The 21630-nt window shown below is 49.7% G+C and overlaps 2 protein-coding genes across 14 annotated transcripts; one reads left to right on the top strand and one right to left on the bottom strand.

Annotated features, from left to right (window-relative positions):
- The first annotated feature begins 1321 nt into the window (after positions 1–1321).
- On the top strand, positions 1322–15345 carry SYCE2 (synaptonemal complex central element protein 2). 11 transcript variants are annotated; one of them, XM_073220061.1, is made up of 5 exons: positions 1322–1430; positions 2006–2124; positions 12525–12732; positions 13861–14049; positions 15043–15345. In XM_073220061.1, the coding sequence occupies exons 1-5, from the start codon at positions 1416–1418 to the stop codon at positions 15088–15090; spliced, it is 579 nt and encodes a 192-aa protein (XP_073076162.1). In that variant the 5' UTR covers positions 1322–1415; the 3' UTR covers positions 15091–15345. The 11 variants fall into 11 exon arrangements, with proteins under 11 accessions (XP_073076162.1, XP_017520031.1, XP_036878494.1 ...); XM_017664542.3 differs by having other exon boundaries at positions 1323–1430; positions 12522–12732; XM_037022599.2 differs by having other exon boundaries at positions 1349–1430; positions 2024–2124; positions 12558–12732.
- On the bottom strand, positions 14416–20510 carry GCDH (glutaryl-CoA dehydrogenase). 3 transcript variants are annotated; one of them, XM_017664537.3, is made up of 11 exons: positions 20129–20503; positions 20004–20039; positions 19555–19698; positions 19373–19435; positions 18930–19100; positions 18127–18256; positions 17833–18049; positions 17196–17299; positions 16820–16945; positions 16353–16513; positions 14416–14951 (listed from the first exon to the last, which is right to left on the bottom strand). In XM_017664537.3, the coding sequence occupies exons 1-11, from the start codon at positions 20439–20441 to the stop codon at positions 14878–14880; spliced, it is 1539 nt and encodes a 512-aa protein (XP_017520026.1). In that variant the 5' UTR covers positions 20442–20503; the 3' UTR covers positions 14416–14877. The 3 variants fall into 3 exon arrangements, with proteins under 3 accessions (XP_017520026.1, XP_073076152.1, XP_017520027.1); XM_073220051.1 differs by lacking the exon at positions 20004–20039 and having other exon boundaries at positions 20345–20510; XM_017664538.3 differs by lacking the exon at positions 20004–20039 and having other exon boundaries at positions 20129–20507.
- Between the last annotated feature and the right edge of the window lie 1120 nt (positions 20511–21630).

Here is a 21630-nt window from a genome sequence, read left to right as displayed (position 1 = left end):
TACCTTAACAAGACATGGTTTTATTTTGCATGTTTCAAGATACAAACCATGCACCATAAAAATCACCCTGCATCTGTGTATTGCTTTTGGTTAGGGTGTGTGTGTGTGTACATGCTTAACTGAGTCTTTGATATTTTTCTCTGTAGATAGCCCTTAAATCTTCAAATCTAATGCTTCAGGAAGATGCATTTGGTTTAACTTGCTGCTTGGCCATAAGATAGTAATGTTAGCCACTGTTTATTAAATTCCTACTGTGTTCCAGGTGTTTATCCCTGCTACAAAACCCAGTGTTTAAGATATTATAACCTCAGTAATAGACGGGTTGGAGATTGACTAACAGTCTTATGATCACTCCTGCTGGTAAGAGACAGAGCCCATTTTCACACGTGTGTTCTCCAGACCAAAGGTAGGTGTTAAGGTGTGTGTTCTAGTGTGTGTGGCTAGGGACACAACCCTGCCCAGAAGGGATGGGCAAATGGATTCCCACTGCCTCCCTCATATGGACACTAACAGTTGTGCCGGAAAGGAGTTCCACCTCCTTCCCAGTCATTTGGAACAAAATCCCAACCCTTGGCCTTAGCCCCCAAGCCCAAACCCTGCTCAACTCTTCACTCCCAATCTTTGGCCTCCTCCAATCTTTGCTCTCCCTTCCCACTAGACCAGGTTGCCCCTCAGACACACTGAACTTGCTCGCACCTCAGGGCCTTAGCACACACCTATTCAAATCATGCCCATTTTTAAATTGGGTTGTTTGTCTTATTTTACAAGAGTTTACAAAAGTTTACAACTTTACAAGAGTTCTTTGTAGATGCTGGATACACATTCTTAGATGTCTATTTTGTAAATATTTTCTCCCAGCCTGTGGCCCCTAGTGTGCTAATTATTATTGTTGCTGTTAAGGCATTACTGTTAAGTTACAACTATTAGTGAGGGATATGGGCCCAACTCTGTAAGGGCCAGCCCCCACCATGCTGTCAAGGAGCTCGTACTTTTGGAACGCAGTTAACTGATTCAAGGTGATAACTGCATAAACTTTTTCACTGAAGGCAATCGGTCATGATCAGTGAACAGCAGGTCAGAATTTTTTATTGGAAGGATTTCTCGGGGTAGAACCGACTAACTGAAACGTACGTACGCAGGGCAGGATCAGCTAGACTTGCCACTGTTCAGCCTGGGAACCTCGCACATGCGCGCGCAGTGATCAGCCTCTCCTCCGGCGGTGGCGGCACGCTGCGCAGCCCACTATAACCCAACCGCCACTTAACGGCCGGCCCCGCCCCGTCCCGCTATGCGCTCAAGCCCTCAGAGGAAGACGAGACCAAGCATGCGCGCCGAGGGGGTGAGGGTGGGGGCGTGCCGGGGGCGGGGCATGCGCGTGCGCAGAGAATGCGAACGAGAAGGCGGGAAAAGACAGGATGCAGCGACAGGGAGTACGCGACGCTTGTTTCTTTCTTGCGGGGGCGGGCTGACGGGCTGGATGGCCGCGATCTTGGGCTTCCTCGGCAGACGCGAGCCCGGCTGCTTATCTTTTGCCATTGCGGTTGCCCCTTGCTGCGCCGGGTCCGATTGCCTGACTGACTGACTGGGCCCTGACTGACGAACGGACTGTGTGACGGACTCGCTGCCAGCCGCTGCCAGAAGCACAGACACACACGCTTGGCGTGTGCCAGGAGCAGGGTAGACAAAGCCTCAGATGCCCACGCCCTGCACCCGTTTCTTTTCTTCTTTTTCTGCTACCACTTCTTCCTCAAAGGACTCGAGCCAACATAGGGAGCCCAGCCCCGCCAGCGCCCTTCCCGAAGCCCCTGCCCTCACTCCGGCCCCTCCGGGTCTCCCCGCTTCCAGCCTCCTGTGCTCCAGGCGCAGGATCCCCCCACTCCACAGCACCACCCTCGTGGTGCCCGTCCCAGCGCCTGCCGTCGCTCCTGCGGCCCACGGAGGTGCCAGGGTGGCAGGGCAGGAGCCAGGGGACCTGCATTCTCACTCTCCCTCCTTCGACCTCAAGCCCTGGCTGTGCTCACAGGTGGACATGTCCCACGTAGAGTGCAAGGACCCGGAGCCACAGCCCTTCCGGGACAGCAAGGAGCAGCAGCACGAGGAGGAAGCTGGTCGGGGGTCATCTAGGTGAGGAAGCCCCCGGCCCAACAGGGCCAAACAGACCCCTGGGTCCTTCTCGGTCACTTGTTTCTTACACAAAACTCTACCATTGTCTGCACTTGGCCCATTTGTTCCTCATACTGGTCGAGCATCATCCATATCTCTGGCAGGATTCTAAGTGCTGGGGACACAACAGTGAGCTGATATTCTAGAGGAGGAGACAGACTGTAAAGTCAGAAATATGTGGCGATCAGGTGATGCTAAACTCAGGGATATACAGGAGTCAGGAAGAGTGACAGGTGTCCAGTTTAGAAGAGGGGCTGTCAGGGAAGGCTTCACAGAGTAAGTGGTAGGAGAACCATGCTCCAGGCAGAGGAACAACAGCTGCAAAGGCCAGGAAGGAAGACTGCACTGGAACCGGTGAGTTAAAGGGAGAGATAGTAAGAAATAATGTCAAACAGGTAAGAGTCTGGATGTTAAATACCCATAAAAAGGTTCAGAATAGAAGAGGGCCCTGATGTGACTACAGCAGGGTGAGGGCTGTTGTTAATAAAGTTTTATTGGAATATGGCCATGCTTGTCTATACCTACTTCTGCAGAGTTGAGTTATTGTAACTGAGACCATAGGGCCCCCAAAGCTGGAAAGATTTACTGGTGGTCCTTTATAGATGTTTGCAGTTGTCTGGAGTAAAGTAATAAAAGACTCCCTCTGGCTGCCATGTGGAGAATTGATTGTTGAGGGTAGGAGTGGAAGCTGGGAGACTACCTGAGAAGGTATTTGGAATAATCTAGGTGCAAAACGACTCTGGGTTGGCCCATGGTAGATTTATGGAAGTGATGAGAAGTGGTCAAATTTTGGATATCTTCAAGCAGATAGAACTGACAGAAATTGTTAATGGATTAGATGTTGGAGTGAAAGAAAGCATCAGGGATGCCAAAAAGGTTTTTGTTTTGCATATTTATTGATTCATCAAATATTGGGTCTGCTTTGGCTAGTGGCTAGACACTGTTTTAGATGCTGGGGGTACAATAGTGAACAATTCAGAATTCCTGCTGTCTTGCAGCTGACTTGTTTTTATTTAGTGATATGCACTTAATGTTCTTCCATGGCTTTTCATGGCTTCATAGCTCATTTCTTTTTAGTTCTTGGAATATTAGCACTAAAATGTACTCAGTTTTCGACTCCTTTGAGTAAATACCAAGGAGCACAATTGCCTGGATGCATCACAGTTTATTTATCCATTCACCTGCTGAACATCTTGATTGCTTCCAAGTTTTGGCAATTATGAATAAGCTGCTATTAATTTTCATGTACAGATTTTTGTGTGGACATAAATTTTCAACTCCGTTGGTAAATACCAAGAAGCACAATTGCTCAATTATATGGTAAGAGTATATTTAGTTTTGTAAGAAACCACCAAACTGTCTTCCAAAGTGGCTGTACCAAATCACATACCTGTCATCAGTGAATGAGAGTTCCTGTTGCTCCACATCCTCACCAGCATTTGGTGTTGTCAGTGTTTGGGATTTTCACCATTTTGATAGTGTAGTAGGATCTCACTGTTGTGTTGATTTGCAGTTTCCTGATGAGATGGGAAGTTGAACCTTTTTTTATATGCTTTTTTTGGCCATCTTTATATCGTTTTTGGTGAGGTGTCTGTTCAGATCTTATGCCCATTTTTTTAAATCAGATGGTTTGTTTTCTTAATGTTGAGTTGTAAGAGTTCTTTGTATGTTTTAGATACCAGTCCTTTATCAGATATGTGTTTTGCAAAAATGAGTGCCCTGTGTGTGGCTGTCTGTTCATTCTCTTAACGGTATCTTTTTTTTTTTTTTTTTTTAGTTTATAAATCCAATGACTTTTATTTATTTTATTTATTTATTTTTTTTGAGAGGGCATCTCTCATATTTATTGATCAAATGGTTGTTAACAACAATAAAATTCTCTTAACAGTATCTTTTGCACAGCAGTTTTTAATTTTAATGAAGCCCAACTTACTAGTTTTTTCTTTCGATATTGTATCTAGGAAGTCATCACCAAACCCAAGGTCACTTAGGTTTTCTACTATGATATCTTCTAGGAGTTTTTTAGTTTCGTATTTTACATTTGGGCTTATAATCCATTTGGGATAATTTTTGTGAAAGGCATAAGGCTGGTGTCTAGCTTCACTTTTTTGCATGTGGATGTTTAGTTGTTCCAGCACCATTTGTTGAAAAGACTCTCTCCATTGAATTTCCTCTTCTCCTTTGTCAAAGATCAGTTGACTATATATGTGTGGGTCTATTTCTGGGCTCTCTATTCTGTTCCATTGTCCTCTTGTCTATTCTTTCACCAATACCACACTGTCTGGATCATTGTAGCTTTATAGTAAGACTTGAAGTTGGGTAGCACCAATCCTCTGACTTTGTTATCCTCCTTCAGCATTGTGTTGACTATTTGGGGTCTATTGCCAAGCTGACTTTCTAAAAGTGAGATAGACAGTAACTAATAATAATAATAAAAAAAAGAATGATTTCCACAGGTGGCAAGTGGTGTGAAGAAACAAAGCAGAGTAAGGAGAACTAAAGTAACATGGAATTCAGAGTATTTACAGAAGATCTCTAAGGAGGTCGCAGAAGAAGGAGCCAACCAGGAGGCTTCTGGGGGCCCCAACATTGCCAGGCAGAGTGTGAAGTTCCTGTGGTTAGGTGTAAGCTTGATGTGCTCACAGAACAGCAAGAAGGCGAGTGTATCAGGCATTGTGATTGGCATTAAGTTTACCCCAGGTCCACCAGACAAATGTGTTCATACCCTCTGGGTGCTTCCATCTGACCAGGAGGCAGATATTGAACAAGTACTGATATGGAAGAGATTGGGGTGCTGGGAAAACATTTCCCCTGGGGGCAGCCAGCCCTGAATGGGGAGCTAGGGACAGCACCCTTGAAGAGGCAATGCTGAATCAGAAGGTGAGGGACAGTCCGTGCTGAATGGGCTTGAGGGTAGAAGGAAGGGCTGAATGTATGCAAATTCCCTGTACCTGGCACTGAGGGAGCTGAAGGCAGGCCAGTGTGGCTGGGGCAGGTTGGTGGGGGTGCGGCCTGAGAGTAAGAGGAGGGCTTGCAAGGGGCCAGTCACCCAGCATTTTGTTGACTGTGCACTTTGTCCTGAGGATTTTTTTAATAATAGGTTTATTGAGATATAATTTGCATACCATACAATTCACCAACTTAAAATGCATAATTCAATTGTCTTCAGTATATTCACAGAGCTGTGCAACCATCACCACAATCAACTTTATAACCTTTTCATACCCTGAAAAGAAACCTTGCACCCCTAAACCATTGCCCCCCACCCCTGTCCCTGCATCCTCCCCAGCCCCTGGAAACCATTACTCTCCTGTCTTTAAGGATTTGCCTCTGCTGGACATTTTATATAAAGGGAATCATACAATTATGTGGTCCATGGTGACTGGCTGGCTTCTTTCACTGAGCATAATGCCTTCAGGGTTTATCCAGATTGTAATGTGTATCAGAAATTCATTCCTCTCTATGGCTGAATAATATTCCATATTATGGATCAACCATATTTTATTTACTCATTCATTGGTTGACACATTTGTGTTTCCACTTTTTGGCTTTTGTGAATAACGCTGCTATGAACATCTGTGTACAAGCTTTAGTGTGGACATATGTTACATTTCTCTTAGGTAGATTATCTAGGAGGGGAATTGCTGGGTTAGATATGCTTAGGTTCCTGTTATAAAAAGATACTGACTGCTTTGTGGTAAATGGGTGGGGGGGTGTATGAGTGGATGTGGGGAGATCAGTGGGAGGCTCCTGTGGGGGTGGCGTCTAGCAGGGCAGATGGAGGGCAGCTCTGGACAGGGGGTCATTTAGTGAGGCATGAGGAAGGGTGTCTTGCCAATGCATTTCAGCCCCGGGCAAGTTCGCTATGGATTCAGTGTGACCAAAGAAAATGACATCAATATGTTCTTGGGGTGAAAGGGTTATACCCAACTTTATTTCCAGGTGGCATGTCAGTCACTAGAATCCCGTTCACTCAGAGTGAGTCTGCATACAGCAAGCCGGGTCTCTGCCTCTGGGCCCCTCTGTCTACACAGCCGTCCTCTGAGCTCCTCTGTCCAAATAGCCGTCCCGCACAGCCGTCCTCTGTGCCTCTGTGCACAAGAGCTCCTCAGCCTTGCAGCCCTGCCACCATGTCGTGCCCAGAGCACTGGGTGTAGCTCTTTATATAGAGTCAACAGCCATGTATTGCCCACAGGTGTTCAGTGAGCTAGTCAGCCATAGCCAGGTGAGAATCCTGGCCACAGGAACTCTCTTGTTATCCACAAAGGGGAAGAGCCAAGGATGTCTGTAGACTGTTGTGGTCCCAAAACAGAGAGAAAGCTAACTTGTCAGGCCTTGTGATTGGCAGCAGGGGTACTGTATGCTGTGGTGTGCTGGAGCCGGCTCCTACCAGCTCAAAAAAGCCAGCTCTATCCATCTCTTCCCACCTTGGAATTTAGCAGCTTGTTGTTGGTAGTTTGAAATTGACTATAATGGGAGTCTTTGCACCATGGAAATTGGCAGACACTACAAATCAGAGCTTTTTTCTACCCTCCCATCCCCAGAGAGCCAGTTGTTAAATGCTTACCAGCACACCACTGCTCCCTGCTTTCTAGCTTGGGGTAGTTTCTAGCAGGTGGAGGTTTCACTGGCAGAACTGAGAACACAAGTTCCATTTTGCCCTTGTTGAGTTTCAGGTAGCCAGGGATATGTCCAGGATACAGTTGGACTTTCTGACCTGGAACTCAGGGGCAAAAAATGGCGCTGTGGGAGTTTCAGTTGCAGCTGCAAGGTGAACAGCTCACCTGGGGAGAGAGTGAGCTAGGGCCTTGAAGACTCCAGGCATAAAGCCAGATTCGTGGGTCCTTAAAGCAGGCTACAGCGTGGGGTGGTTTCCAGGTGTGTGCTGTCAGTTAGAGACCAGAAAAAAAAGAAAGAAATGATTGAAGTCGGTTGTTCGTTAACATCTTCCTGCAAAGAGCATGCTTAGATCTGACTCTAAGTGGTGAAGAGACACAATTGCAAGCCAGTTAGAGACTTCAAGGAGTTCCACAAGAGCTCTGGGCTGAAAAACAGACGGATTAGAACCAGTGCAAGGGCCAGTTAATAGATCCAGCAGCACACACTCAGCAACATGCTTAAAATGTGAACATATTTCAAGAGAGGAAAGCAGAGGGTGAGGAACAGGCTCGGCAGTTTCAAATCAAACCTTTTCCACTACGGCCACTTTTTGGCCGTACTTCAGCCAAACGGCGATTTGCCGAATCACCGGTGGTTCTGTTGTGTTTCTCCTTGATTGTTTGATTAGGTTGCCTCCCCTCTTGGGACTGCTGCCTGCCTGTGGTCATAAGTGGCTGGCTGATTGTTTACTTGTGTATCTGTTAGAGGCCACGAAAGGAGAGCCCCACCAGCAGGTGGCTCTGGCTCACTCGCCTGCCAGTCACATCTTTACCTGGAGTGAACAGATGGTCTCTTCACTTAGACCCATTTCCTCCGCTATTCTCGGGTTCCCTGCCAGTCTGGGCCCCGCTCACTATGTCCTGATCCTTACAGCTGAATTAGGGACTCCTTAGAAGGACAGACCATTAGCAGATGAGCTTGACGACGTGTTCAGCATGATACTCTTCCTGCTGTCCCACCTGATCTCTGCTCAGGCCTCAGGCCTCAGACATCCGGCCTGCTATGTCAGGCCTACTTCTTTTCCCTGGCCTCCATCCAGGGTTCAGCAACAGAAGCAGGCCCTGGGAACAAGGGAAGCCAGCAGAGAGGACACCATGTATTTTGTTTATTAAAGTTAATTGGTGAATGTGGGCCCAGGGAAGCCTATGGTTCATTAGCATCCTGATTAATATACAGCTGCTAAGTATTAAGAAAAATGAAATGGAAAGGAGTAAACCCCCAAAGGAGAAGTTGGAAAAAATCAAGAAGCTCTCCGCAGACATCTGATGCAGACCTTTGTCCCACAATGAAATTTGAACGAACTGAATTCAAGTGATATTTCACCATTTGCAGAGCTGCCACGAAGACCCATTCCAGCCTTAATCCCTTGAGCCTGGGAAAGGAGCAACTTGGAGCAATTAGCAGCTCAGGCAGGTTGCAACCAATTACACAAAGAGAAACACCTGGTTATCTCATTGATTTTAATTTCAGGATCCTTACACTGTCAGGTCAACGCAAGCTTGGGTACGAAGAGGCTTGCAAGCAGGAATGTGACACTGGGCTCTGGCAGTAGTTCATCCCTTTAGGTATTCAGCAAACGTTTGGGATGAGTAGAATGCAGTCCCACCCAGGGCATGCAAGGCGCCCTGGAGGGTACTGGTGTGTATGAACTGTGGCAGCATTGTGATTAGTCAGTGAAGGTGTGTATATGGGGGGAGGGAGGGGTGCAGGGCACTAGAAGAAGCTCTGAATGGTGTCCTATGAAGTTGGCAGAAAGGGAAAGTCATTTCAGGCAAAGACTGGTGGGTTTGGTGAAACTGGAAGGTTTCAAATTACTGAGAGTGGAGAGTAGAAAGGGACGGTGGAAACCAGGATCCTGGAAGCCCTAGTGTGCTGTGCTAGGGGATTTACTTGATCCTATTGCTGGTGGGGACTCTCATAGGCTGTCAGGCAGGAGTGGGACATCCAGGAGAACCATGTGGCTTTTGGTGTTATTGAGCTGGGAGGGAGGATGAATTTGGTTGGGGGGAAGATGGCAATTGTGGTGTGCAATTTCAGAGGAGTTTTGAGATGCCTCTGGGACAGCTATGTGGAGACGGCCTGGAGGTAGTCAGATACATTGTTGGGAACTCAGGAGAGAGCATGGGCTGAGGATAAGTTTGGGGGTCCTGGATTGTGGATGGTAATGAAAGCCCTCAGTGGTCACTCATTTATTTGATGTCCCTTTTTTACTCCTACCATGAGGGGTGGGTACTGGCGACATGAAAATAGGGATGCCCAGCCTGCCCTCCCAGAGACTAGAGGGGACACTGAGGAGCAGGCAGTGACACTAGATACTGTGTACACATAACCCAGCCAGGGGAGACTGTTCTGGAAGAAACAATTTAGGTAAGGAAAGGGACTGCCAGGGCATTCCTGGCAATGAGGGTGCCTTTGGGGAACACAGCTTGTGCATTGTGTATTGGTAGGTGGGGGGATATCCGGAGAGGGCAACAGACAAGATATGTGGGGGCCCTGGCTGTAGAAGACTGTGAACAAGAGTCTAAAGGGGAGAGAGCAAGACCAAGGGCAGAACCGGGGGATGCTGTGTGTGGGTCGGCAGGGAAGGGCGGTCACTAGCACCAACCAGAAGGTCTGGGGAGCCACAGGCTGAAGGATCTACCAGGTGTCACCAGGGACCTTAGCAGAAGCCACTTCATGTGAGAACTAGGGTGGAAACCTGATTGCAGTGGGCTGAGAAGTGAGGAGGAAGTGAGAAAATATGCTCAGAAAGTGTTGGCAGCTCTTTCTAGAACCTTGGCTGTGATGGGAAGTAAGGAAGGTGTTTGGCTCAGGGAGACCTGCTGTTTGATGGGAGAACAGTGTGTTTGTGTTTGTGCAATAGTGTGTATATGGTGTGTGTGTTGTATATGTATATATGGATGGTGTGTGTGTGTTGCTTTAAAAATGGAGACTTGAGATGACAGGCCCAGGGAAAGGGCCAGCCAAAGAGAGGTGTCACAGGTATGAGACCCAGGTGAGGTACAGCATGGATGGGATTGGAGCCAGCAGAGGCAAGCTGGGAGTTTGGAAAGAGGAAGGGTGAGGAACAGGAGAATTGTGAAGGCTCGGAATGGCTGATGGGGGAAATGAGAGAGAGAGGCGGTTAGAACACAAGACAGGGTGCCCAGTGGCCCTGAGGACCTCCTGAAGGTGGGAGAGCAGGACTCTGCAGCAACCCTGTTTACAGGGTCATTATTTCCTCCAGCATCACTTAAATTCCTGAGCGTGGAAAAAAAAGACAGCGCTTGATTGTGGAGAGCCAGCGTGGGGCTTTTGTGGGTGGGTGTGACACAGAGTTGAAGGGAAGAGTTGCGGAGGCCCCCAGCAGGTGACTGACATGATGGAACCCCAGATTTAGGTGGAACAGGAAGGCAGCTAGTGCTTGAGGTCTTGGAGAAGTCAAAGGTCAGCTTTTCTTGAACCCATGCCCCAGCTCCATTGTCATCTAGCAGATAAGTCCTTTTAAGAGCCATCCACTCTGTGTTCTCTGCTTGCACTTGATAGATGTTACAGAAGTCTGAATGTTAAAAGGTCAGTGTGCCCCAGGCCTGGATGGGTCTACTGCCTTACCTCCCTGTAGGAAAGAAAAGTAATTGCAAGCTCAAAGGTCATAAACATCTTAGCAAACCTTTGTCCCATGGGCAAAACATCTTTTTACAAGCATACCCAGGGAGCCTTCAGTTGGGCTGTTTTCTAGCTGACGTTAAGTGTTTGTGATAAAATGTCTGCCTCAGTTGGAGACCTGCTTTCCTGTCTTCATAAATACATTGCCCACATGCATCTTCCCTTGGAGGCTGATGAACTTCCATGCTTCGTATGAAGCCAGAGGAGAAGGAACAGTATGGACAAAGATGTCCTTCCTTCATTCAGCAAACAATGGAGAACTTATTGTGTGCTTGATTTGGGTAATGCGGAGATAAATGGAACGCAGCCCTCTGGGGAGATAGGGATGTGAGCAGTGATAAGCACATGCAGTGATAGAGACAGGAACGGGGTTATGGGTAACTCCTTAAAGGAGGCATTGGCCTGGGCTAGGTCTCACAGGTCAAGTCTGAGAGAGCAGAAAGGTACAGAGGCAAGAAACAATCTGTCAAGGAATACATGAGGACCTGGACACAGCTGACATCCTGGGTCTTTTATGCAGATGAGATCTCTGGCATGGGGGTTCACTGTGTTTGTGTCCTGAGCCAAAAAGAAAAGCTCAGGCAGTTGGGGAAAAAGCCAAGAGAAATAGTATTATGGTGAAAGCATCCAAAAATCAAGATGTAATTTTTGAGGGAATCACTGCCTGGCTTTCAGTCATAGCCAACTTCATGGCTGTTCATGAACTGGTGTGTTAGGAACTGCTGGGTTGGCACCTCTGAGTCTCAGCTGTTCAGAGCTGGGAAGGACCACAGAGGGTAAGGGGAAAACTGAGGACCCAGGGAGAAGTGGGACCCAGGGAGTCAGGCCAGCGGGGTGCCACAGACTGGTAGGCGATCCTGAGAAAGTAATGTGATCCTGCTGAGCTTGCATCCTCAGCTACAAGGTAAAGATGCTGGGTGGGCTAACCTGGTTGGGAGGATGCAGCAAGACGAGGCTTGTAGTTTAGCACTGTGCCTGGCAAATGCAAAGTGTTTAAAGATCAGATAAAGCAGAGAAACAGAAAATAAAAAGCTTTCCTTAAACATTTTATCTACATTAAAACACCAATGTGTCTGCTGATTGGATTATAACTTTTTTTTTTGCACAAAACCTCATCCATAATTGCCTGCAATGTCCACTTTTGTGTTTTTAAAGCAGAGCAAAAACTTACAGGTCCTGACAAAACAATCTGTGCAGAATCCTTGTAGATTTTTATGATCCTTGCTCCAATCTGTAATTATCTCCTTCAGACCTGATTTAATAGTTGTTTTATTAGACTCACCTTTATTCATTCAGCTGAACTTGTATTAGACAGCTGCCCAGTTTTTTTGCCATTTCAGTGGGTAAGGAGATTTAAATGAATTACAAATTACAGTCATGTATATAATATGGGACAAACAACTTTCATGCATTAAAAGAGATTTTTTTTCAACATAACTAACTCTTGACAGGCCACCTCACCTGGTGGAAGCAGAGATGTGCAGGTACACTAGCCCCTGGTGGTCTGCATGCTATGGGCATCACCTTGGAGGTTTAGGAAGGAATGGAAGGGGATGCAGCAGGTTGGAGACAGGAAGATCATCTACGTACTGTACTATAAATATACTTATATATAGTATACTGTAATGTATATAGTTGACAAGTTTCTTTTATATACATTATATAGTATTTTATAGTGTACTATAATGTAAATATAATTGATGAGATATAGTGTACTATATTATATATAGTATAGTATATAAATACAGTATACTATAATGTGTATAAATAGTATAATGGATGTTCATTTCAAAGCAGCAAGTTGATGTAATAAAATGACTGGGCTTTGCAGCCATGTTGATCTCCTTGTTCTGGAACCTTGGGCAGATTTTGTGTTTCTGGGTCTGTTTTCTCAATTATAAAAGGGGGATGCCATCCCTTTCTCCAAGGTGTGTGTGAGTGAAATAATCAAGTGTGGCCCATGGGAGACACACAACACTGGTTCTCCCACCACAGAGCTGATTCAAATCAGCTACCCTCTGGAGTTTGGTGATCTCAGTTTCCTGTGCTTTCAGAAGTCAGGTCTCTAGCCCCTCTATCGCGACCTCCAGTGCCAACCGCCAGCTGATGATGCTGGAAGGGAAGTCAGGACCCTACTTTTCCTCTCTGGACTTGAGCATCGACACCCTGAAGAAGAGGGCTCAGGAGCTGATTGAAAACATCAACGAGGGCCGGCAGAAAGACTACGCATTCATGACCAACTTCAGGGACAGCCTCAAGATCAAGGTGACAGAGCCCCCCAGATGCACGGTGAAGCCCCAGGGGGAGGGGGCTAGTGCACTACTGCTGAGTGATAGGTTCTAGGCCAGAAGCTTGCATGGTACCTCATTTCCCCCTTATAAATTTGTGCGAGATCAGATCCATTTTGCAGGTGGGAAAAGTAAGATTTGGAAATTAACTTGCTCAAGTGAGAGCCAGGATGAGGAACAAAAGTCCATCTACACACACAGCTCAGCCCTGTTATTTCATTGCCAGGTAGGGCCTGGGCATATAGGGGCTTGAGGCATAGCCCGTGTTATCACACCCACGTGTCCTCCAGATGTCCAGTGGCTTGTGATGGGGAACAGGAGTGCGCAACATAGCTAGGGCTTATGTCTAACAAACCTTGATGTTACAGATCTGATGTTAATGATTGTCCCTGAGCCACTTCTCAGAATGCATCATAGATCCTGAGAGGGGGACAGCTTGGTTCCACATGTCATCTCTAAACAACAGACTGACCTCTCCCTGCCTTGTTTCCGTGCCCCCATCCCTACCAGTATACATCCTGGTAAATCATAGAACATTTAAAAAGTAGAGAAAAGTATAACATAAAAAATATAAAAACATTCCTATGATCCCACCACTGGAGGCCACTTGGCTGCAGGCTGTCTCCTAGTCTCTGTGGTGTACTTCTTCCTAACCTGGTGAAGCCTATACTTGATACTAAATTTTGCATCCTGCCTTTGAAAGAAGTTAATTTATAGGCAATTTCACCCCCAGTCACTCGAATTGTTTTTTTTTTTGAAATATAGTTGATATATAATACTGGTTTCAGATTTGACAATTATATACATTACAAAATGCTCACCATGATATGCGTGGCTACCATCTGTCAATACACAAAGATGTTACAGTATTATTGGCTGTATTCCTTGTGCTGTGCTTCCATCCCTTGACTAATTTGTTTTATAACTGGAAGTTTGTACCTCTTGATCCTCTTCACCTGTTTCACCCATCCCCCCCTCCACCTCACTGAGATTGTTTTTACCGTTTTTGTAAGACAAATTGCAGAAGTCTTAAGAAGCCTATCAGGACAAATGTCTTTGAGGCCTATCGTTTGATTTTCTAAGAGTACATCTTATTCTTTAAAAGGTTTCAGACCTGACAGAGAAGCTAGAGGAAAGGATGCATCAGACTTATAATGACCACAACAAGATCATTCAGGAAAAGCTCCAAGAGTTCACCCAGAAAATGGCAAATATCAGCCATTTGGAAACAGAGCTCAAACAAGTGTGCCACACTGTGGAGTCGGTGTACAAAGACCTGTGTGTCCAGCCTGAGGTATGACTACATTCACACATGGGGTGCTGCCTGAAGAAGGAGAGTTGTAGTGGCTGAAATTAAATGTCAACAGACACCAAAGACATTAGCACCCAGCCCAGGGACTATCACTGCCAGGCCCCTGGTGTTGCTACCATCTTGCTTGTGCCCCTTGCTTGTGCTTGCCGGACCATTGTTGTTTCCCACCAGCCCCGAGCCCTGCGCAGTGCCTAAAATGGGCTTATTATGGCAGGGCCGAGACTCAGGCACCAGATGACACGGGGGAACTTCCCCACCCTGCCTGAATGCCTCACTGCCCCCATGTTTCTCCTGTGACCAAAGTGACTTCTCGGGTGGTTACAAGTAATTGTGGCCCCACACGTGGGGTTAGACATGCAGATTCTTTATTATTCTCACTCTCGGTGTCATTCTGCTCCAACATCCAGCATAAGGCACATAACCTCGCAACAGGAGGGTCAGAGGGCACACAGGGAACTTGTGGGGGGGGTGTCCGGGGGGGGCGTTTGCTGGCCAGACACTGGTCCCACAGAGGTTGCTTCCCTGTCACTCTCCTTCCCTCTCACTGCTGCCCCAGCAAGAGAAGCTTCTGCTCTAGGGTGAGTGGAGTTCACTCCCATACATGGTTAAAAGCGGACTGAGAAACTCGGCTCAGAGGGTCCCATTGTCTTTTTAAGGAGCACAGATGATTAATTTTAAAAGGGAAATTTGGGTGTTTAAAAATTAGTGTCTCTCACTTCCCCTGCCTCCACCACTTCCCTGAGTAAGCTCAGGGCACAGGTCTCCCCAGGAAGGGACCTGAGGCACTCCGGGCCCCAGGGTGACGTGCATTCACTTGCTGGCCGTGAACGCCTGGATCCCTGTGATCGCTCTTCCAAGGATCAAAGCGTGAATATCATGAGTGCCTGGACAAAATAGACAGAGTTGGTTTGGAGTCTTAACAGCTCACAAATTCTCCTTGAAGTCACCCTTCATGTCCCTCCGCCCTCTCCCCAGGCCACTACTTTGGAAGAAGAACAGAGCCACAAGGACAGCGAGTGCTGACGGCTTCCCGAAAAGTGCCCTTTGTGACAGCCACCAAGAGAAGGCTCAGAGGCCACCATTTGGGCACTGCTGAGAAAATTATTTTTCACAGTTCTGTAATGCATCTTGGAAAAAGAAAAAAGTCCTGGGGGTGGATCTAAAACTTCAGCAGGTCCGGCCCTGCTGCCAAGGTCCCAGCTTTGGCACTGCCCACATTTGGCAAATTCAGCCCACCCTAGGTCCACACAGTTGATTAAACGTTTGATTTTCAACCCAGACATGCTTCCTTCCCACGGAGGTGGAAAGAGCAGATGAGCTCTGTGGAAACTTGTCTGGCCCTTTCTTACCCACAGGAGGGGCAGGGAAGCAAAGGTCAGTCACTTGTGCCAGCTGACGCGTTCCCCCACACCACATCCCACGCCCCTCCCCTCCCCCAGGGTCTGGGTCACCGTATGGCCCTCAATGCTCTCAGCTGCTTTCCCTCTGGAAGGCAGAGATTATCACCTCCCTTTCCTGGAACAAAGTAACTACATTTATGTCCTTAAGTGCCAATCTGACCCCATCCCTCCCCTGCTTAAAACCATCTGAAGGTCCCCTCTGCTTGTCCTTGGAGTCCTTCCCACACCTGAAGGGTCCCCCCACCCCTCCCTCTTGCTGCTTCTAAAATGTCCCATCAAGAACAGCACAAAGACACTACCCTCACCATCTCTGCCTCCCTCAAGGCCTATCAGGGTTCCACTTTCTTCCTAGAACAGTGCCTGTCACCTCCTACATCTTCCTCTGTTTCTGCCTGGCTCACACAGGATTGTATATTTTAAAAAATTTTAATGATTGTTTTCCATGTCTGTCTTCCCACATGGCAAGGGGTTCTCTGGCCCCAGTGAGTCACACACAATCAGTTGCCAGCTGCAAACACCACAGCCTGCCAGCGACTCTTCTTTTTTCTCTTAACGTAAAATGTAGTGGGGATCCCTAAGTCTAAGTATGCTCTCACTGCCCTGCACTTGCCCAGCTTGCCAGGCAGTGTGCCCCACTCAGCGGATGCCTGAGCAGGCCATACAGTTCCTCCTCCCGAGCACCTCCGGGGAAAGGGCTGAGAGCATTTCACCTCCATGGTCCCAGTGTGAGCCACTCCAGGGGAAGGGTGTGACGCAGGTCACACCGCCAGTGGTGACAGCTGGGGACGGGACTCAGGCCTGCTGCCCCCGCCCCCCCTCAACTGCCCCCTCCCCTAGACAGGCCAGTGATCCATACTCCCTCCCCACCAGGGACCCAGCCCCTACCCTCATAGGTGTTCACAGCCTCCAGGTTCATGGCATGCCGGATCACGTGGTACTCGTCAGAAATCCCATTCCCCCCAAGCATATCTCGGGCCTGGCGAGCAATGTCCAGGGCCTTCCCACAGTTATTCCTCTTCAGCAGGGAAACCATTTCTGGGGTGGCCCTGGGAGCAGCACAGACATGGAATGAGTGCTGCGTCACAAAGAAATGGCCCCACTCTGGGCATTCAGGTGTCCTTATGCCCAGGGCAAACCCAGCAGGTGCAGAGGAGTCCCCAAGTTACAGTCTCAGCAACAGACACTGAGACCCCAATGGGGGACAAGCAGGCAGCAGCAGCCCATCAAAGCCAAGAGGGAGAGAAGGGACCTCCCCAGAGGCCACCCAGCAAGAAGAACCTTTTTCAGGGCCAGCCACCACCATGCCCAGCTGTCACAGCTGTCTCCCCTCTCCCCACACACTCGGCCCCTACTTGTCTTGATCCTTCAAGCGACCGAGCTGCAGGCAGGCATGAAGGCCCAGTGCAATCTCAGTGAGCATATCTGCCAGCTTCTTCTGAATCAGCTGGTTCCTAGCCAATGGGACGCCAAACTGGATCCTAGGCAGGCAAGGTCAGGGTAAGTAAAAGAGGGGGGCCCACTTCACGGTCCTGTCCCAGGCTGCACCAGCCCAGGAAGCCTTCCCAGGCTGCCACAGTTCCGCCTGTGGTTGAGTCAGCCCATCACTGCTCAGAACTTCCCCGCCATTTCAGAGTGGGGAACTTAGATTTGTTGGGTGGAGGGTGAGAAGTCACTGGCTGGGTAAGGGATGGAACCCGAACCCCTCCACTCCATGAGGCCCCCACACACCTATCCAGGGTATACTGCCGGGCGGTGTGCAAACAGAACTCTGCAGCGCCAAGCACGCCCCAGGCGATGCCATACCGAGCATTGTTCAGGCAGCCGAAGGGACCCTGCAGGGTTGAGAGGGGGCCTCAGCCCCACCCAGGAGCTGAGAGGCCCTGTGTCTGGAAGTAACTCTTAAGTAGGGGGAAACCCCCTCCCCAGACAGTCCAGACCCATAGTCAGTATAAACAGGGGACTCAGGGCAGCCATTTAAATCACACATAGTCCTGGCACCAAAGCTCATACATGTCAGGTCTTGCTCGGTGCCTGCTCACTATTGGTTTGCACACAGTTCTATCCAGCTGAGGCTCTGGATTAGACACTCAGATACAGGGGCTGATGCAAGGAGACAGGACGAAGAACATACATCAAAGGATTGAGATAGTTGAAGCCTACGTGTCCTAGACAGAGCCAGTATGAGCAAGGTGGTCCCCAAAAAGGGACAGCTGCTACACCTCAGTGAGCCAAGCAGAACCTTTCAGAATCACTTCTCTGTGGGCTCCACCAGACAGGGACTGTGTTTATCTGCTCCCTAGTTAGCCCCAGGAAAGATGAACCAGCAGGCGACCCAATACCAGTTACAAAGGAGGCCACTGCTCACCGCCAGACCAGACACGCCAGGCAACACATTCTCTTCTGGCACTTCCACACCGTCCATGACAATCATGCCCGTGGCTGAGGCCCGCAGGGAGAACTTGCCCTTGATCGTAGGGGCTGTGAGGCCCTGCACCCCCTTCTCTAGAAGGAAGCCCCGAATGTAGCCATCTTCACAGCGAGCCCATACCACAAACAGGTCAGCCACAGGTGAGTTGGTGATCCTGAAGACAGGACAGTGAGGGGTCTGGCCGCCACCCCCATCCTTGCCCAACTCCCCTGAGGCACCCAGGCCCCTTACCAGGTCTTGGTCCCATTGAGAGTATAGCTCCTGCTGGATGGGTTGTGGCGGGCTCTGGTCTCCATGCTGCCGGGGTCACTTCCATAGTTGGGTTCTGTGAGTCCAAAGCAGCCCAGGAGCTCCCCCTTGGCTGCAAGCACAAGATGGACAAGGCTGCCAGCCCCCCTACATCTCCTCAATTGAAAATTAGCCTCTCCATGAGCCAGGCCAAAGCAAATGTGGCCCTGCCTTCATGGCACACCCAGATGATGGGGGGCAGGTCCTCCCAGGCCATATTCATAATGCCATGATGGGGCGGGGTCCAGCAGGAATCAGGAAAGAGCTAATCTATCTCAAAGGGCAGGGAAAAAGAGTTAAGCAGGAAATGTTTAGAAGAGCAGTCCCAGCAGAGGGAGGGAACAGGATATACAAAGGTCCAGTGGTACTTTGGGATAATTCCAAGTAGCTGAGTCTGGGGAGTGGCCAGAGATGACGTGTAAAGATCAGCAGGGGCCCGCTCATGCAGGGCCTCGTGGACCCAGTCAGGAAGTTAATACTTTCAATTTTAGGCTGGGATAGAGGAACACAGAAAGAAAATCAGGAGGGAGATGATGGTGAGAAAGAAGCAGAGTCAAGAGACCTAGGAGGGGACTGTCAGGATCAGGTGTGGGGGTGAGGCCCAGAGTCTGGCAGGGAAACCAGGCGGTCATTGGTGCCATCCTTGAGACAGAAGGCAGACTTGGGGGAGCCCAGCCCTGAGTTCCAGACCACTCAGACCACTAAGATTGTCGTCCCTCCACCAGGCCCCCCAGGCAGCTGCTCACCCAGCCGGGGCAAGTATTTCTGCCGCTGCTCCTTGCTGCCGTAGGCGTAGATAGGGTGCATGACCAGGGAGGACTGAACACTCATGGTAGACCTGTAGCCACTGTCCACCCGCTCCAGCTCTCGGGCCAGAAGCCCATAGGCCACAGATGAGACCCCAGCACAGCCATACCCTGGTTGGGGGAGGGCAGATAGGCAGTGGAGGACAAAGCCCTGCCCAGCCGGGACCAGTGACTCCCACCCAAGAGACAGAGTTGCAGAGGGGCACCCATGAAGGGGGATACCAAGCTGGCCCTGGTTTGAGGGCTTATCCACTTTAATGCAACTACCACTTTCAGACATACAGATAACAGCCTCGCTGTATAGACTGGGAAACCCGGACTCAGGGAAAAGAGCTTTCTAGGACACATTGGGGACTGCAGCATGGAGAGAAACTTGTCCCTACCTTTGATGGTGGGGCCCAGCACACCCAGCTCCCCCATCTCAGAGATAATCTCACGGTGAAACACTGCAAAGGGACAGATGTTCAAATTCAGACCCAGCCCAGGGACAAGAAGCCCAGAGGCCTTCCTGGAGCAAGCAGAGCTGGTGTGCCTGGTGGTAGGTGCCCACCCACCGCATGGGCACCTTCGTTGCGATTGGCCAGTAGGATGCGAGGCATGAGTCGCTCCTGGCAGTAGGTTCTGAAGGTGTCTCTGATGAGGATCTCATCCGCTGTCAGCTGCTCCTCCAGCATCAGCGGGTCTCTCCAGTCAAATTCCGGACGCGAGGCTGGGACAGGGAGGGGGCGGGACTCTACTTGGCCCATTCCACCAGACCACCGCGCCCTCCTCTCCTGGAATCCTCAGCCCCACTTCACCCCCATCTGGCTCCCGGTGGATGTGGGCTGCAAACAAGACCGACAAAGTAGCCTGTCTCCGGGACACTCATTGCCTCAGCGCCTCTGGCCCTGGCCACGGACCTGCCTCCCCGCCAGGGCAGCCCTCGTATTCCTGGACAGAGCCCCTACCCCGACCCGGGGCAGGCAGACCGCTGGACAAGGGCCGCAGACGCAAGGCGCAACGTGGAGTCCTTACGCTTGGTCGGTTTGCTCTGTGTCTTCCCGCCCTTCTCTGCAAACACAGGACCGGAAAATCACCCCGGGAAGGTCCCCCGAACCTCCAGCCTCACCTCCCCACCCGACCCGTGAGCTGGCACTGACCTGTCTGCGCCGCCGCCGACCCCCGCGTGCTCAGTAAACGCAGGCAGACTCCGCGGCTCAGCAGCCGCGCGGAGACGCCTCTCAGGGCCATATGGGCAGCGGGTTGGAGAGCGGGAGAAACAACCACCGCCAGTCTGGGGGAGCGGGAGCGGCCGAGCAGAGCAGCCTCACCCGTGGCCCCAGCCCTTGCGCTCCCGGCCTCTGGCCAGTCCTCACCTGGAACCTTCCCTCCTAGCGCGCAGGCCTCAGTACAACCAAGCCTTTTGACCTCTGGCTGGGGTGGGAGGGGCTGAGGCCGCACAGGGCTTCTCATTGGTTCAGCTACTCCACGGCTCTGCCTTTTAAACGGGAGACGGAGGCCTCGCCGGCGGAAACCGGCGCGTCCAGGCCGAAACGTGTTAGCTGTTTTAACAATCAGGCTACGGAAGATGCGGTAGGCGAGTGGGCCAACCCAATTGGCCAGCTGTATAACTGCTCTGATTGGTCCCAAGAGGGGGCTCGGCTCACTTCTGGTTGGTCAGTTATAAAGGGCGTATGAACAGGGTTTCTGTAGTTAAACAGGGAAACTAGGCACGAGGAAAATGAGTCCTGGAACCCGGGAGGCTGGACCCCCAGGTCTCCCCTAATAGGGTGCTGTGGGGGCGGGGAAAGGAGGTGGGCTCCAGTGGGTGATCTCAGCCCAACCTGTCTGCTGGTCTGCCCTAGGAAGCTCGTATAGCCGCGTGTGACTGTGTATGTGACTTGATGTGATTCTGTTCTTTGTGCATTTGTGCATCTATGCATCTATGCGTGTGATTGTGCCGGCATAACTGTGTATCTGTTTGTGGGTGACTGTGTGTCGGTGTAACTGTTACTGTGTGTCTGAATTACTTTGTGGTTTCTTGTCTCTGTAATTGTAAGCTTGTGGTAGTGGTATTCTGTGTGATCATGTGTCTGTGTGACACTGTTTTAATCGTTTTCTCTCTAGGTGTGGCTGTTTGTAATAATATGACTGGATATTTGTGTGTATGTCTGTGATTGTGTATCCATGTCTCAGTGTAATTTGGTCAATGCAATCCTGTGTGATCATGTGCTTGAGTGTGAAATGAGTACATATGTGAGTGGCCATGCTCACTAGGTCACTTTTATGAGTTTGGTGTGCATCCGAATCTGGGTGCCTGGTGCTTGACTATCTCTGTAACTTAGTCACACATCTACTATGGCCCACCCATTTCTCAGATGTAGAGAGTAAGGTTCAGAAAGCAAAACAATCTTGCTTAAGGTTACAGTGGGCCAGGTGCAGATCAGACCAGTACTGGAAGCCAGGCTCCAGGTTTCCAGGATAGCCCTCCACCCCACCCCCTCCCACTCAGGGACACATCTTCCCACATAAACATTCTGGAGAGCTGTTTGTCTAGAGAGCGCTGCCTCACACATCACCTCAGACTGAGCTGTAACTGCGAGATTGTGTCTGAATGTGATCACTGGCCTACCTGTCCCCAAGTGCCTGGGGCCTGGATGGT

The sequence above is a fragment of the Manis javanica genome, chromosome 13 (assembly GCF_040802235.1).
Source record: "Manis javanica isolate MJ-LG chromosome 13, MJ_LKY, whole genome shotgun sequence".
NCBI lineage: Eukaryota > Metazoa > Chordata > Mammalia > Pholidota > Manidae > Manis > Manis javanica.
Note: the sequence above shows the minus strand (reverse complement) of the source record. Positions and strands in the feature narration are given on the sequence as shown.